Here is a 17,453-nt window from a genome sequence, read left to right on the forward strand (position 1 = left end):
TTTACTGCTTGTATGCTGCATTATGAGAATTCCTGTATACAGTTAAGAAAAAGTTTAATAAGATGCCACCTGAGCTAACTTATATAGTCCTAAAAGAAATTCTCTAGGTCTTCATGGCTGGATGTAAAAGCCCTTTCTTAATATCACCCTCAGGCACACAGAGTTAAGCACATAACTTCTACCATTTTCCAGGACTGCTATTTAGAACTTAAATCTGTATTACTGGACCTACAATACAAGCTTTCTTTTTTAAAAAGCTGTCTGAAACATTTTCTTCCATTTATAGAAATGAGACTAGGACCTCAAACTTACTTAAACTCAAATAACGTAGGTAAAACCATTGTGGCTCAATTTGTGAACCATGATTAAGTACACAAACCCAGGTGCATTACTTTTTACACTGCAGCAAGTAGTTAATGGATGTATGAGAACCAAAAGGGTATATTTTGCTTTCTGTGAGAAAATACACTCATGGCAGAACATGCAATTATGCATCTCCTGGTGGTAATTTAAGATCTGATGCTTGCTCCAAATGTAATTTATACTTCTTAAAGATCAGGAAACTTTTGGATGAAGCTTCAATTCAACCAAATAATAAAGCCATAAATAAATTTCTCATTGCTTGGAAACTCCCCCCTGCCCAAGTCCTTGGGGGAAAAAAAACACCAACAACCTAACCCTCTAGGTTCTCTCTCAGCACTACACAAACAATTCCAATTAAGTAAAGAATGTTACTCTTCATTAATCTCTTCTAGTTCTTCTTTATGGGATTTACTTAAAGTGATCAACTGAGACACACAGAGAAATTACAGTACACGTTAGTAATCAAGTACATCAAATAACAGTGGCTTTTAATGGAAATTCTCCCTTTACATTTTATCTGATACAAGAATAAACAGAGCATCTAATAGCTTTCTATATTTCACTAGAACAGAAAACATTTTTTTTCTTTATGTTCACACCATTATAAATAAATCATGCCCTGCTGTCTGGCTAGTGAACACACATAAAATACTAGTCCCTATTATTATAAAGTCAATCTAGACAAACTAGATTGGAAGTGCGATGTCTTGAAATCAAGAAGTTGAGACTTCAACTTGTCAAGCTAAATTTGAAAGATCAGTATTTATGAAAGCAAGGTAACACTTCAGATTAATGTTTTAGTGCAAAACAGTAGTAATTTTGTTACTCCTGTGGGTCAAAATGTAAGTATACACATTCAATACACACCAGTAACAGACAAGAAGTTAACTGATACTCTTCAACATCCTCAGCTCTAACATCTCCACCCCTACCACCCTGAGCAGGCTTCCCTGGGACACCAGGAGGTTTGTCCAGCGTATTGAGATACCAAAGTACATAGAGTGATGGGGAGTGATGACCACTTACAACTTACCAGTATTATTAAGTGATATGAATTTATAGTCCTATAGCAGAAACAGCATGCCTCTTAACTCCCTTAATATAAGGCACATCATATATGCAATGCTTAGTTCTATCAGTCACCACATAATTTTCTAGCCAGTCTTGTTTTTACAATTTATTAAAAGGGCTAGAAATTAGATGCAGGTTGGGGGCAGGGGTGTTATCCTTGCACAGAGGGCATTGTCTATTGTAAATCAAGACCTCCTTACAAAGGAAGCACCGAGTGTACCATGCAGTACCAAAACAATTACTTTATTAATATGCAGATTCAGTGGAGCCAAATTTGAGTCTTGTACTAACAATAGTGCCTAGCATCATTAGACAAAGGAATATCTGCAGTCAAGGCAGTATGTTATAAAAGTAACACTACAGACAAACACAGGGGCTTACACTTAACCACAATGGGATTGTATTTATCAGTAGAAGGGCCTGTTACTGAAAGCATAGCATCTGAAGCATCAACACCTGGTTTGGGTTACCCCTGGCAAAAGTGAACAAAAGGTACCCAGTGCCTGCAATCCATTTAGTGAACTAAATAGACTTTGTAAACTACCACATCTGATAGAATGCTAGAGGTTTCTTTTAATATAAAGTGTGAGATTTATTTTGCGAATGACACCAGCTTAGTCATGGCTATCTGACTATGTATCCCAAGTTCTGGCTTTTACAATTATTTCTTTCATTCTCTGACTCTAAATATGGGTCCTCCCCCACACTGGACACTGCTCAGTGGACGCAAGGACATTACTGAAAACTACTTTTTAATTATAAGGCTATTTCTGGCTTTTCCACCACTTCTAGTTTGTTCATGCCTGTTAAGAAATGCAAGAATACAGATACTAGCCCTAACCTTACTGCGCAGGACAGGCAATAATGCAGAAAGCAAGAAGCATTTATTATGACTTTTCTTTACCTAAGCTGCACACACCGAAGCAAACACAACATGTAAACTAGTTCCAAAGATCAGTGTTGCATGATGTTTGCAATTATAAGAAAACCAGGGTAGATACACCAAATATGAGCTGTACTAGATAATGGAATTTTTAAGATGCCTTCCACTCTGCAGTTTTAAAGGGCAATATTTCTCTTGACAGAAAAAATACTGGAAATAGAAAACAATTAATTTTTCACTGTGCCAGACACGTATGGCTGCAAGAGATGCAAGGAGCCAAGTAGCCATTAGTGCTAATGCCACAAAAACATAGACGTTTTATGTTCAGTACTACTGCTTCACTCCATTCCCGACACCTCCTGTGGGGCAATAAATTACTTGCATAATTTGCCAATACCACAAACACAAAACTCACTTCCATTTAAACAAATATGTCTAGTAAGTAAGAAACAAACTTACTACTCTGGTTCCTGAGGGTCGACGTGTTGCTCTAATGTTAGAAACGTTCCTTGGGCTGGCTGGAGTTGCCAGTGGAAGAGTAGTAGAAAGTTGTGGAGGACTAAAAGACATCAAAGGCAACCTGGTATCTCCTAACACACACTGCTTGGGATTGGAATTTTTACTAGCGAACCTCTCATTTTTACCATTTCCTGAATCTTCATTGCCAATCTCAAATCTCTCCTCATTCTTGATGCTTCTCAAGCAGTCCTTTAGTGTCAGCTGAGTTGCAGGCTGACTCAACCAGCACAAAAAAAGTTCATCCACCTTCATTTTCAGTACAGGTTGCAGAACGCTCCCAGGTGACATTTTCTACTTTTTCTGTTGGACCAAATTCAAAATAAAGATTTGGCAATTATCTACTTATTCCACTTGACTTTAAGTGTTTCACAGACTCCAGGGTTCCTGTTAAGAAAAATATTATTATTTAATCGTACAGTTTTAGCAAAGTGTTGCTATTTATTCCCTCAAGAAACCAACAGGAGTTGTGACATACACACTACCATGTGACTACAACATTTTGTAAGTATAAGCCATTAATCAGCCACAATCAAATCCAAGGGATAATTTCTTTTTAAAGAATACTGTTTAAATGATGGAGACTGGTCAGAGGCTGCACATAGACTTTCTCAAAACGCTATCTAACAAATGTTCTCCCAGAACACGTGTTAAAAACCACACTTATGACAAACCACCTTGAAAAGACTCACAATCAAACCTGCTAGGAAATAAATGTTTCGGTAGTTTAGGGAAAGCCTTGGTAATAATAGAATCAAGATTTAAGAAGCAAACCTTTCAGTCAAGGGTTTTAGAGCTAAGGCTGAAGGCTCAAATTTCATTCTGAAGTCTGTGCTTCTGATTTAAAATCTTGCATTGCATACTGCAGTGCAAGATGCATTCCCATATGAGGGATACCAAACTGAATTCCCAGAGATCCTTCCTCAGGATTTGATTTGCCTGCCCACTCGGTGTCACACAGTCATTTGGTATTTTAAGAACTGATCTATTTGACATTTGCTTTTATTGTGGGGGGTTTTTTTGTTTTTTTTTTTTTTTTTTAAAGGGAATATGAAATGCACCATGATTCAAGAATTGGGATCATACAATTTCAGGTTCAGTTGCTCACCTTAAACAAAGAGTAAGTTTTTTTTAGAGAACTAAATCCTGAGAACAGAACCCAAGTTACTGTTGGCATCTCTGCTATCAAATTACCTCATGATCTGATACAGTTTAACTAAGCCTTGTACTTCTGCCTCATTTAAAAAAAAACAAACCACTTTATAAATATTTCATGTAGAAGGCAAAGATATGCAAATACCTTGCTGAAAAAGCCTTAAAATAAGCACTCAGATTTGGAAAGGCGCAACACCTAGCAAACAAACGTACTATTAAAATTAAAGCTCTGCCTTCATCCCCGGGCAGAACTATAAACTTTTTAATACTGCACCGGATAAATATTTTAAACTTTCGTGTCTAATAACCTAACGGTCAAGTTATTCGGTTGCTGAAACTGAAGGTCAAGTTGTTTCACTGGTCTTTGGGCCCAACACCCCCACAGCGCTCCCCGCGCAGCACGGGCCGGGCCTGGCCGGAGCGCACCGCCCCGCCGCCGGGCCGGGGGGGGCTGGTCAGGATAGGAAGGCCTCCCGCCGGCCGCCCAAAAGCGGCGGGCACGGAGCCGGTCGCGGGCACAATGCACGGCAGCAGCGACCGCCTCTGCGCCGGAGCCACCCCCGCGGGGCGGACGGTTCCGGAGGAAGGGCGGCCCGGAGCGGCAGCGCCGCAGGGGCCGGGGCGGGCAGAGGGCGGCACCGTCCCGGGAGCGGTGAGGGACCCGCCGCCGCCACACGCTTGCTCGCCGGGGAGGGGGCTGGGTGGCGGGCGGCGCCGTCCCTTCCCGCCCAGCAGCTGAGGCCCCGCGCCCCCTGAGCGACGGGCACGACGGGTCACGCGCCACGCGGGAACCGGCCGCAACCACTCACCCACGCCGCGCAGCACCGTCCCACCCCTCCCCTCCCGCCGCTGCCTTCAAATCCGCACCTCCTTCCGGCCCGGCCCGCCCCTCCCGCCGACACCTCGCGAGAACTCTCCCGTTCCGCCCCGCTGGAGACGCGCCGGGCGGTCACTATGGTAACGGAAGGGGCGGGGCGGGGGAGGGGCATGCGGCGCTTGCTGCGTGCGTCGTGGCGTCACGGCGGAGCGTTCCGGCGGTTTTACTACCGCCTCGTCGCCTGCTCTCCCAGCAGCCTTTGCGGCGGGCTGCTGGGGCGGTGTTGCTGTTAGCGGGGAGCGGGGGCGCGGGGGCTCGGGGGCGCGGGCCGCCTTCTCCCCACGGCGCTGGGGCGCTGCCGCGGCCAGGTCGGCCTCTGCCTCGCAGCCCCTCTCAGAGCCCAGCAGCAGCGCCGTGCCGTTAACTAGGGGCGGGCTGGGGGAGTGTGAAGTGCGCGGACCTCCTGCCCGGGGTAGTCAGTTACGAGACAGGTGGCCTGCTGTCCGGCTTGGGGCATGTGGGTTGGTGAGTTGCTGCAGTACCGCCTGCCTGTGTCACCGTGGTCCCAGGGCCTCTCCAGTGTATGGAATTTACAGGGTAGCTGTGACAGGACGGAATTTTCTGACGGGCGGCTCGCAGGTTGCTCCTCACTGGCTTTCTGCCAGGAGCTGGCAAAGTATGTGAGCTGGCAACAGCTGCTAAATGCTGTTAAAGAAATAAACAAAATGCTATTTTTACACAAGTGCTGTGGCTGCCGCTAATGTTACAGTATTACAAATCACAGGATGAAAAGGGAAGTGGAGGCAGTAGCGAGTATGAAGGTAATTCACTCATTAAGAGAACTATGTGTGCCAATCTGTTTACAGCCACGTTTTGCATTAGGTAGCATACGCTGGTAACTTCTAGCCTCTGTGGGTGCTCCCGTGAGGCTCCATAGGTGCACTTGTCAATGGAGTGTTAGCTGAACCTTGCCCCACATAGTTCTTTTCCTTGGCATTTTGTCTAACACTGAGTAAGCTGTGTTTTTATGTCAGATGCTTGCTTCCACTACACTGTGTTTTCCTCATGTGGGTACATTTCACTTTTGCTTATTCATTTTATGTTATTCCGCTTCCTTTACTGCAAAAGACACTCCAGATGTGTGGTGTGTTGTTATCCACGGATCATTGGAATGTTACTACTGTGGAACTGAGGCAGTACCTGAGATGATACCATTTTGCATGTTACAGTGGTTTGAAGAGAAGGCCTAAAAATGCAGACAATAAAAATAGGATAAGTGAATGAAGGAATGGGCTTTCTTTCTCATTTCTGGGGCCTCAGAGGACATGGAGGTAAGAAAGGGCAGAGGAGAAGCAAAAGGTTAGACTCTGTGAGAGAGATCTGGTACAGTCAACACAATTATATTTTCATAATATTAAACATTATCATCTGGTAAGAAAAGTGTTATTCTTTTAAGTGTGTCAGAGGGCTTTGACTTACTACTGTAGACACTGAAACATGTTTTCACAAGTCTTACAATAAAATTCAGCATTCAAGAAAACCTATAGTGTGTTGAAAATTCTTGAGGGAGTCTCCATTTTTGAAGCAGAGTAGTTCTCTGTTTCCTGCCCATTGGTTGGTGAAGTTTAGAAAGTATGTTTTTAGAAAACTGAAGTGGACAAAATGGCATTATTTTAAACTGGAATAAAGCATTCAACATAACACAGAGGAAGTAGATGGTAAATAGTGTGGAAGTAGCTTTAAAGCCAGGGAAAAGAAAACGAAAACACAGTGTTATGGATAGCAGCAAGATTTTTGGCCAAGAACTGAAGGGCTGAATTAAGAAGACTGATAGCACAGCCACAGACATGGAACAAAGGGGACTTTAAAAAAACATTTTGAATGCCTTTGAAGCATTCCTTAGTGATGGTGTAACCATCTGTTGATTGACATGTTGAAGACAGGTGGCAAGAAGGGGATCAGAGAGTGAGTTGACAGAGTTGTAGAGTTGGATATCATCTGCATAGAGATGATGCTCTTTGTTGAAGCTGGCAATGAGATCTCCCAGAGGAATATGAGAAATAAGAAAAAAGAAAAAAAAAATCAGAAAAACACACAGTTGCAGTATTCTCTTGTGCATGCTAGTGTATATTCAAAGCAATTCTAGTTCTGGCTTTATTAGAGTTTGTCATGATTAACATTGGTATGAGAGAGAAATCAATTCCATGTGTCTTCTGATAAAGCGCTTTGGGCATTATCACCAGGTTGTACTGATACTTGCAATTGACAGCGATATTTTGAACATGTCTCTAAATGAATCGGGTCTACTCCACACTGTATCTACTGCTAGGGATGTGTGTTTGTAGAGATATAGGAGCCCAAACTTGACCAAAAGTTGAAAAATACTTAAATTGAACCTCTTTGTTCAGATCTTCCACCAAGAATTGAAACTTGGAATTCCTTTCTGACCCCAATTTCCCTGGTTTTGCTGGCACGGTAAGTACAGAAGCTGCGCCTTTTCTATGTTGCTTTCAATGTATGGAAATCAGAAATCCTTTCTAGTATGTTACAATTTACGTGTAATGTACCTGCCTGGTTTAAGGATGGGCTCCTTTAAAAGTCCATTGAATAATTATTAAATATGAAAGTACTGAGTGTGCAATATCCTACTGATATCTGAAGATTAGAGCCATGGGGTCACACTTAGTATTGTAAAAGTTGCAGACTACATTTTAGGTAAGTCAGAGGTCTGTTTAACAAGTGCAGGAGAGTGGTGTATTGGTGTAACTCATGCCAATTAATAGGAGTGCTTGGACCTAACAACACAGTGCAGTGGAGTTAGTACTCCCAAGCAAGTATGTCCATGTAGCACAGTATCTCCCTCCATGTAGTGCGTGGAGGTACTAACCCTGCTGCAGAAACTGAAGAGCCACACTAGCTTCCAGTTCTTGTTGGCCCCGTTACATACAGCTCATTTCTGACTTTGTTTTACTGGTCTTGACATACAAGGTGATATTAGCAGTTCTGCTAATATACACTAATGGCTAAATGCCGAAGTCCTTCTTTGCCTTTATTTGTCATTGCTATGGTGACACAGGGCAGCAGTGTTCATTGGGAATATTCCTGTTTCCAACCAGCATTTTGCAGCGAGGCCTAGACTTCTTCCCTGATAACCTTGGATATGTACAACTTAGACATATGAGTATGTAAGAGGTGTTTCCACTCCCTCTGTACTTGGTGGGAGTAAAGCAGCATTTCTAAGGCCTGGTTAATTTTATCCTGAGGTAGACATCTAACCTAGGTTAGATGTATCCTGACTTAGTAGTGCCTGTTCCTCTCCACTAGTTAATAAGAATCTCAGTTAGTATCTGAGGTATACACAACATTTTCAAAGCCTAAAGTTAGGTAGGATAAATGTGTTTGCAGTATTACATTTATCTGGTTGCACAGGGTTGTGTTAGGTGTGGTCTCACCCAGTCTCAAAAGTAGTGTTGTCATTGTTCCAGAGTGTGAGGTTGAGGTGGAACATGTGCCTGAGATCAAAATGCAGTGCACTGCAGGATCTTTATAAGGCCTTTTTCTAGAGCTTTTCATGTGCCTGTCATATAGAGAACTACATTACATCCTTAGAACATTGCTTTAAGGAGAATATTTCGTTTTGATCAGGCTTCTTATAATGCTTTTGCTGACACATTTCACAAATTTCAAATTTAGGCATCTGAAGTTCAGTTCTAACCTATATATAATCACTAAAATAACTGTGTCCTGATTTGCTAATGTGCTAACTTAGTTGGAAGCAAGTGTGTTGAATATCTCTGACAAGCCGGTCACTTTTATTTAAGTCACTGCAATTGAAAGTTTTGGCCAGAAGGGATCACTGAGATTGCACTGCCAAGGTGATATTCCTTGTAAACCTGCTTATGGATGCAATCAGGGAGACTTCAGTAGAGTATAAATGTTGCTTTCCACTTAGTGAAAAGTAAAGTCTAGCATTTTGTCCCTCCAAAAAAAATTGCTTGTCCTGGTACTGTTTTGGAGGGGAATGGGGAGGACTTTGGGTGCCTTATGCATCCTCACTTAAACTGTAGGGAAAGGCTAAGAAAATGGTGATAACTGGGAATCCCTTAGACTATGCATCCATACCAGCTAAGCATGCCACTTCATCCTTTCTTGCAGCAGCTTACCAAAAATAGAGCTGAGATGGTGAACTACAGGTCATATGGCCTCCAGAAGTAGCATCATATGCAGACAAAAAAATGTCAGCAATGCTGACTTGATGCACATGTTCAGCAGCCAGCAATGTTTTCAGCAGAGCCCAATTCTGAGATGTGAGGCTTAAATTTTCTCCGTCTCCTACCACTTTGAGTTGGAATGCTGCAGTAATATATGATCTGGTTAATAGCTTGCTGCCCAGCTTCTTAAGAGCAAGTTGGAGGTATAATTACAAATTGCTTTGTAACTTGCCAGCTTGTGTCACAAGTAACAGGCATTTAAACATTTGGTACTCGCAAACACATTTCATCTCCTCCTTATTACACTGTGTAGTTAGAGTAAGGCCTTGTCACTGGCTCTCTCTTTACACGAGCAGTTGGTTTAATGTGGGAATATTTACATTTCTGCAAGAAAAAAAGTGAATATAAAATGCAGATACTGTAAGAGCAGGTGCACTACAAGCCAAAGGAGAAAATTGGTTCAGCAGTTGTTTGCCATCAAATTTAGATGAATTCCTATTGCATATCACTGCAGGGCTACCAATGAGCATTCCTTGTACATTTTACTGAATTGCTGTTGGTGTGGGTTTTTTCCACAGGGGGCTTGGATTGGGCAATGTTTACAGCAGTCCAGATGTGAAGGCTGGTTCCACGTTAAGTCACCCTGATCTTCTAATCCCAGGTTCACATACTTGTAGTGCTGTACTTTATCCAATGGTTTTATCTAGCATTGTATCCAGGTCACATGGAGTTTATGGAAAACTGCTTGAAATGCAGTCTCTAGGGTGGTGTTTAACAAGGTGTGCATGAGGATGTTTATGGGGTGTGAGAATGGGAGTCTATTTATTCTCCACATTGAGTGTTACTGAGCCCACTTCTCTTCTAACCTTGTCCTGGTGCAACCATTAAAGGGGAGAGGAGACTCTTGAGCTGTTTTGTTCAGCAGCCTGCAATGTCTGCCAGTTACTTGTCTGCTACCATACTGCAAACCATGCCCGGGTGCTTGGCTCTTGCATCTCCACCACCTGGCCAGGGCTCAGTCTGAAGAACTGAGACCTAAACTTGTTGTTTTGGGATAGAAAACACATTTCTCTGTGGTTCATCAGAGCATTCGTCATCAGATTATCAAGGGGAAAGTGTAAGACAGATAGTGCCCGTACCCTGTTTCTACTTTGACAGTTCTAAAGAAATGTCAATCATGTAATGGGCAAGTACATTTTTATGACTTGGCACCCAGAGCTCTTTCTGAAATAATATGTATATTTCTAAGTGATGGCCTTTGAATGTCTATGTACATACATATATACATTAAATTAAAACTGCAGTAAACCACAGGATTATGCTAGCTACCAATGCTCTAATTAGCTTACTGAACTGGAAATAATTAACATAGTTAATCTTTGGGTTATAACACAATGAGAAGCACACACCTAATCAATCACATTTTTTAATTATTATCTGTTAAGTATCTGGTTGCTTGAGTAATATTTTACAACTTAGGTTAAATTCACCTTCTGCTCTTCAAAGCCAGTAGCAAAATTTTCAGTCTTCATAATGCTATGGGATCAGACACTTATGCTCAGGGGGTTTTAGCTCACCACTGCATTATTCCAGTTCCAAGATCTGATCTGCGATTTGACCGCTATTTTCATTCAGCAAATCTAAAAGATTAACTATTTCTAAATTTATGAGCTAATTAGTACACTAATACAAACCACATTTATAATTTCCCTGAGTTTGTTTAATCCTTCTTCATTACAGAAGTCAGTTCAGATGTCCATAAAAACTTATGGAAAAAAAAAAAGTATTTGTTTTCATTTTCATTAGGGAAAAGTGAAAATTCCAAAAGATTCTGGGCAGACAGAGCCACATTCTTTTGCTCTCATTAAAATCCTTTTAGTTGCAGTAGTTAGAGGAGGAAAATGCTGTGCAGCTCTAGGCATATGTCTGCAAGGTTGCCAACACCAATAATTTTATCACAAGTTTAATAAGATTTAGTGTTTTTCTTATAAAGCTCCAGCTCCAGAGTCCCATGATTATGAAATAATATTATCTTCCATTAAATGTGTATGTTAAAAAGAGCCCTTGTGGTTGCAAAGAAAGTCTTGGAAATATAAAATTAATGGCTCAAAAACTCTAATTAAAAAAAAAAGTATGAGCCCCAGATTAATTTCTTTAAAATCAAGCTTTTAGAAGCAATTGCAGATTTTCAGAAGTGTTTATTAATCTAAATATTGTGTTAGTAGTGGCACTAATTCCAGAAGTATTGGTCTTCAAGTATTTCTGTATAGAATCTGGTGCTACATTTTTTATATTCTTTTCCTACTCTAGAAATGTATTAAGACACAAAAAACTGACATGTTTTTGTGATTTAAATGCATCAGAGTGCTGAGACTTGGGGTTAAGAGTTGGTTACATATTTTAGATATTGGAGCCAGACAGCAATTCAGTCTAATAATGTGCTTGTCTACTATTTCCTGAAAATTTGCTGGTACATGACCCCTTATATGCATATATGTGACCCTACAACAAATTCTCTTATGTGGTGCCAAAAAATGGCATTAGCTTCAGCTGCTTTATTAAATTGCTACCCAAGCTGGCTTACAGTCACAGTGAACAAGACACGGCATATCAGCAACTAATGCCGTGGTGTGCCCGCTAACATGGGAACCTCAGCTCCCCTCCATGTTCATTGGGGTTAGCGTACAGAGGAAGAACAAAATCCCTTTGTAATGCCAGGCCAGTGTATTTTGCACACTGTCACAATGATATTTTGTCCTCTCTGAAGAAGGCACTGGAGGCGCACTACCAAATGGCTACCTTGAGCCAAGTTACTCCTTTTAAGAGCCCCCAACTCCCCCAGTTGTCAGTGAGACAGCATACCCAGCAGACAAGTAGTCTGGCTTTTAAGAAGCACTTATCAAATAGACTGCAGCTGTGATGGACTATACTGTTCCCAACTAAATATTCTGTCCCAGAGACAAGGTTAGAGAAATAGTCCCTGTAATTAATGTTTAGCTTTTAATATTATCAGCTGAAAAGAGAAGTGAATGTGACAGCAGTCAGCAACTGCCAAGATATAGATCCAATACTGGACTATTATGGAAATGAGAAAAGTGCAAGGCGAAAGAAGACAAAGCTTGCATAACGTCCCACATGATCCTGGGGAAAATAATTGAGGCTAAAGACTATAATTTGAATGTATGGGGAGCATTCACAGAGGCTAAATTTATCTGGGTGATGCAGACTTCTCTGTGTGTGAGCTGAGTTCCTGATCTGAACTGTCCTCCAGAAGAGCCTGTTGGTATCCCTTGGTTGTGAAAGTTCTCCTGTGGGGCTTAGTGTCCACAGGCTAATACAGCCTTTGGGAATAGTCCCCATGGTAACATGAAACCAGATTTTATTAGTATTTTAATGCTGCCGTTTCCTGACTTTTAAGTGCCTCCTCACGTAGCCTTACTGTCCTGACTCCATACCTAGCCCTTCTACAAGGAAGGACACTAAGAACTCTTCTTCTGAAAGGATAAAGATCTGAATGCAACTTTTTAACAAAATTAAAACATTTTTCTAATTTCCTTTTGTACTCTATTGTACAGATTTCAGTCATATATGTGTCCTACACTTTTTATATTCCCACAGAGGTGTTCACTAAAAAAGTTCCAAATAAATGTCAGCAGAAGTGAGTGCATGCAGCAAATGTTCTTAGTGTTCTGGACCCTGAAATGCAGCTAACATGTTAGTCAGAAGCGTGCGCTTATTTCCCATCCCATTCAGTACAGAGTGCAAGCTTCTACTTGAATTTATCAAGGTCACATGCTTAAATCCTGTTCTATGAAATCTTAAGTTCATTTTTGTGTTTCTGATTATGTAAGACACCCCACACTTTACTCCTTTGTGTATCTATTTGGTGTCTGTTCACTTTAACCTATAAAATAATGCATTTTAGTGACTTTATTCCTGCTAGTCCTGAAGAGGTAAGAGATCTGGGAACAGTAATTGGGCTCTATTTTCTTAGTCATCGGTGTACCTGTTTGTGGCTTCCGCTGCAGCGCTGCCCTTAATACACTGATGCTGTGTAATGTTTGGTTCCTAAATTGCTCTTGCAGGGTGAAATTGGAAAAATGCAATCTTTTTTTTTTAATCTGAGGGTTGACTGAAATTAATATATTTGTGTGGCTCTCTAGGTTCAGCTCTTCTCCCATGACTCTGCTGGTTGATCACATGTTACTGTTTTTGCTAGCATTCACCATTTCCTGCCAATGTTTCTTATTTTGGAAGAGTTAGTTCAATATTAAGAGCTTCTACTTTTAAATGTTTCTAATGTAGCCGTTATCCTTGATGGTCTGAGCACTTCCCCTCTTCCTGAGAGTGCTTCTGTGCATACTTTTTCCACATGCCTCATAGCCCATCTTTTTCCTTGGCTGTGAAACTGTACAAGCTGTTAAGGTAAACTCCATCGACAGGTTACTCACAGAAAATAAATGCACAGTGAGCACACCCAGCATCACACAGAGATCTCTGTTTCCTTGTAGGAAGCTTCAGTCTGTGTGCCATCCCTGTGAGCTGCTTGTGATGTGGAGGGAGGAAAAATGTTCTCCCCTGCTTGTGAAGGCCACGTCCCATCTGCCAGGTATGGGGAAGTTGCTCTGAAGGGTAGTTCCCCTTATCAGCCTGGCCCAGATAACAGCTGTGCACCAGGCACCTATGTGTGAGGCGAGAGCATAAACATGGAGGAGGCTTCCCCCTTCGCACAAGTTACAGTACAGTCAGGAAAGGCAGGCAAGGACTACATTTTTAACACAGTGCCCTAACATTTAGGTTGCTGTATTGCAATTCTAATTAAATGCTAGTGGTGCCTACAGTTAAGCATTCCTTGTGGCTTGAATATTCTAAATAAGTAGAAAAGACATAACTTTAATACAGTATTTAAAAACCAAACCGGGTAACTCCATGCATCTCTAGAAGGAAAAAAAGGAGCTGTTGATGAAGTTTTCAAACCAAACCATGTTTACACAGCATCATTATCTTCTTGTTTTCCTGGAGACATCTTGTCCAAGTGTCCAAGCATGCTGCATCAATATGTGGGGTTGAACTTCGAAAGCAGCAAGACAGTTTTCCAAAGTGAAACCAGTAGTCCTTTGGAAATAATGAGATACCTGATAATGTTACTTGACAAAACTTTTGGGGGTGGAAATGAAGCGTTACAGTAGTTTAGTATATCAAACTACTTGAAGTGATTAAAAAGGTTGTGTTTCTTTCTCTAAAAGCATTTTAAAACATATTAGAAGGCTTCAGTAGGCTAGCACTGAACAATGCAGGTACATACTGGAACAGACCTGGTTTTCCCCTAGTTTTGTATTCGTTCGTTTGAGTGCTCTTAGGAAGATGCCCGTACTTTCCCTCAATGGTGTCTGCTTTTCACATTTTCTAACCTACATAAATTCTTAATGTTTTACTATACTTTTTGCAATGGAGATGTTATTGGTTAGGTAATAAGAAAAAGCCCCAGTTCTACCGTGTAATGTGCATTTTTTGCACCTTATGAGAATATTGAATAGACTTCATTATTTTTTTCAATACAAGTCTGAATTCTACCATTTGATTACCTGAACCAAAAGCATTTCAATTTGCCATCCATCACCCTGACCAGTGTAAAATGCTGAATATTCAGATTAAATTGGAACTTTTTTTCTATGAATAAGGAATTTGATTCAATTCTGTAATATACAGTGTCTCTGGGGAGAGGAAATTGAGCTGAAGGTCGCTGAAGGCAAGTGAGAAAATTGTATTATCCAAATACAAAATTCTTTTTCTTATCATCAAAACCTGAAATACAGCCATGGGGAATAAGGGGGTCAAGAGAGAATTCAATTAGAGATGAAAATGGAAAAGGTGCATTTTTCAACTTACCTTTCATTTTCCCAAACAAGTGGCAGCAGTGGGCTGTATGAGGACAATGAAATATTTGTCAAGCAGTTTCAACTTTTTTTTCCTTAAATATAAACCAGAAAACATTCTCAATCAGTTATAAAGAGATAGTAAAAGTCCATATGGACATGGAGTGTCCAGTTCTTCATAGCCGTAACCATTGCAGTTTTAGCTTATTAATCAGTAATGCAGGAGAGATAATGAATACGTAATTGCAACAATTTATATGGATAAAATTGTCTTGTAGGAAAGAACAATTCTCAAATATTTATAATCAGTTTGCCCTCTAGGACAGCTTGTGACAACAATTTCTGTTGTTTTCCCTCCTTAACTCATAATGTTAAATGATAAATGTTCAAAATAATTGTCAAAGCACGATGGTGTTATGCCATAAAAATGTTTGCTTTTCCCTTTATTTATATTAGTGTTTCTCTTTAAATTTTTTAGTTTATTTTTTAATTTTAGTGCAGATACCAAGAACTCAGAAAATAAACCAGATCCTGTCCAATGTAGCCACCTCTGAAACATTAGCGATTACAGATACAGGCTGTGATTTAGCAGAGCTGCTGTGCTTGCTCAGGTCTCAGCTGCATGACTGGTGTTGCTGCTGCCAGTACACCTGTGACTGCATGAGGTTTCCTCTTGTTAAAGGCATTTGAGCTAATGCTGAGGGTAAGGTTTAGAGAAGATTTCCAGTGAGATCCTTGAATGCTAATTTAGCAACTTCCTAAATTTAAGAAATTACACGGTGATTTAACAAATTGGCTTGAGGTAGCTCAGGAATTCTTATGCTGTGTTTGTGCTTTTCCATTTTGAATGCAGTCTTTTCCTAAACATTTGTTCTTCCAAAGACAAAATCACTGGTATTTATAGAAAACTTTCTGTATTTGGTAAGTGATTGTTTTTAGTAGTACCATTTATAATCTGTCTAGTTAGAATAGATGGTACCATATGCAACCAAACTTTCAAATATACTTTAATTCTAAGCAGCACCAGTTCTGAGCTGGATCCAGTATTGGCTAGAACTTCGTGAAACTTTTCTGTTATTCTATGAGAAGTAATTTGAAAGTGTTACTCTTGAAGCCAAATGCAGTCATCTCTGACATTCAACCTGGAAAGCAAATCTCCAAACTAAGTGTAATAACATGAATCTGAACATTGCCTTTTTGGTGTATTTGTAATGCTGTGTAATAATTAAAAGCATGTTACATTGACTATGGAATTCTTCTGCCTTTCAACAAAATAGCCTCTTTTTAAAAAACCTGAAATTAGCAATCACAGCCTTCATTCTCTGTTGGTGCAAGGATTGTATGTACAGATGTGAAATTAGTCCTTTTGCTGCTTTGTGAGCATGTGCACTCAGTATTGTTAGGAAGCAGAAACAATGATGTGGTACTCGGTACATATTTGAACGTGTGTCAGAGTCCACAGAGATGAATTATTTTCCTCCAAATTCATAGGCCCTTTAGAACTCATGGCCTGAATCTGCCCCAAAGCAACCTTTTCTTGTTCCATGGGACAGAAATCTTAATTCTTGGATTTTGTTTGTAAAACAAAATGTTGGCATGTTTCATTTAAGTATAACAGGTTGTGTTAAAGACAATGAAATGAGCTGAAATTAAATTATTTCAGTGGGAATTCACTTTCTGTACATTTTTAAAGGTCTTGCTATGCACCTGCCTGTATTTTTAAGTGCCAGAACACCTATGTAAGCCTAGTGCCTAACAGATTCACTGGCTTTCAGTGGAAGTGAAAGGGCTTTTCTGTTCAGATGGGATGGCAAGATTGGGGTCTTTGTAAAATAAAATTCCTACTAGATGGATCAGAAGTGTCTGCATGTTACTTACATAGAGATTTGAATAATTTTAATTTTTTTGAAAAGTGACAAAGAGTTTTATATTTCAAGTCTAATGAAATAAGACTTACTTTAATTTTCTTTTCAACCTATCACAGGAACAAGAATTTCATCCACGGTTGGTGAATTTTTCAAAGTGAACGAAAAAGGACATTACATAGGTAAGATTATTCAGTCTGGTTCTATTTAAATCTACTGAACTTCCTTCTATTTGACAAAATGTAAAATTAATGTTTTTGGAATCTGGGGACTTCAATAACCTAAGAAAATTAAAAAATAAAGGGAGTTTTACTGAACTGAAATGAAATAGGATGTTAGAAAAAAATCAGCCTCTGGTAAAAGGAAAGGAAGAAAAATGATAAAGAGAAATCACATTGACAGAAACCTCAAACATTATGGAAACAAGTAGGTCAAAAGAGTTGTTCAGAACAATATACCTTTGGAGTATATATTATCAAAAGCACCATTAATTCTTTAGGCAGAAATACACCTGAGATCAAACAAATGCAAATTTATAGCTAACTGTTAAACAACTACTTGGATGATGGGAACAAAAAGAAAATATATACAATGCAGAAAATTAAACCAAGTGATTATTAAAATTAAAATAAATTATATAAAATAATATCAAAATAAATATAAAAAAAAATAAGTGCACTTGATGTTTCAAAGCAA

The 17,453-nt window shown here is 40.1% G+C and overlaps 1 protein-coding gene across 1 annotated transcript in view; it reads right to left on the reverse strand.

Moving 5' to 3' along the window:
• Positions 1-4,645, reverse strand: part of PPP2R3B (protein phosphatase 2 regulatory subunit B''beta) — a 54,909-nt gene extending 50,264 nt beyond the window's left edge. Inside the window, exon 1 of the mRNA XM_005438554.4 lies at positions 2,777-4,645. Coding sequence (XP_005438611.1) covers positions 2,777-3,124 — 348 coding nt within the window. The 5' untranslated portion in view covers positions 3,125-4,645. The remainder of the gene's footprint in view (positions 1-2,776) is intronic.
• Between the last annotated feature and the right edge of the window lie 12,808 nt (positions 4,646-17,453).

The sequence above is a fragment of the Falco cherrug genome, chromosome 2, assembly GCF_023634085.1.
Source record: "Falco cherrug isolate bFalChe1 chromosome 2, bFalChe1.pri, whole genome shotgun sequence".
Lineage (NCBI taxonomy): Eukaryota > Metazoa > Chordata > Aves > Falconiformes > Falconidae > Falco > Falco cherrug.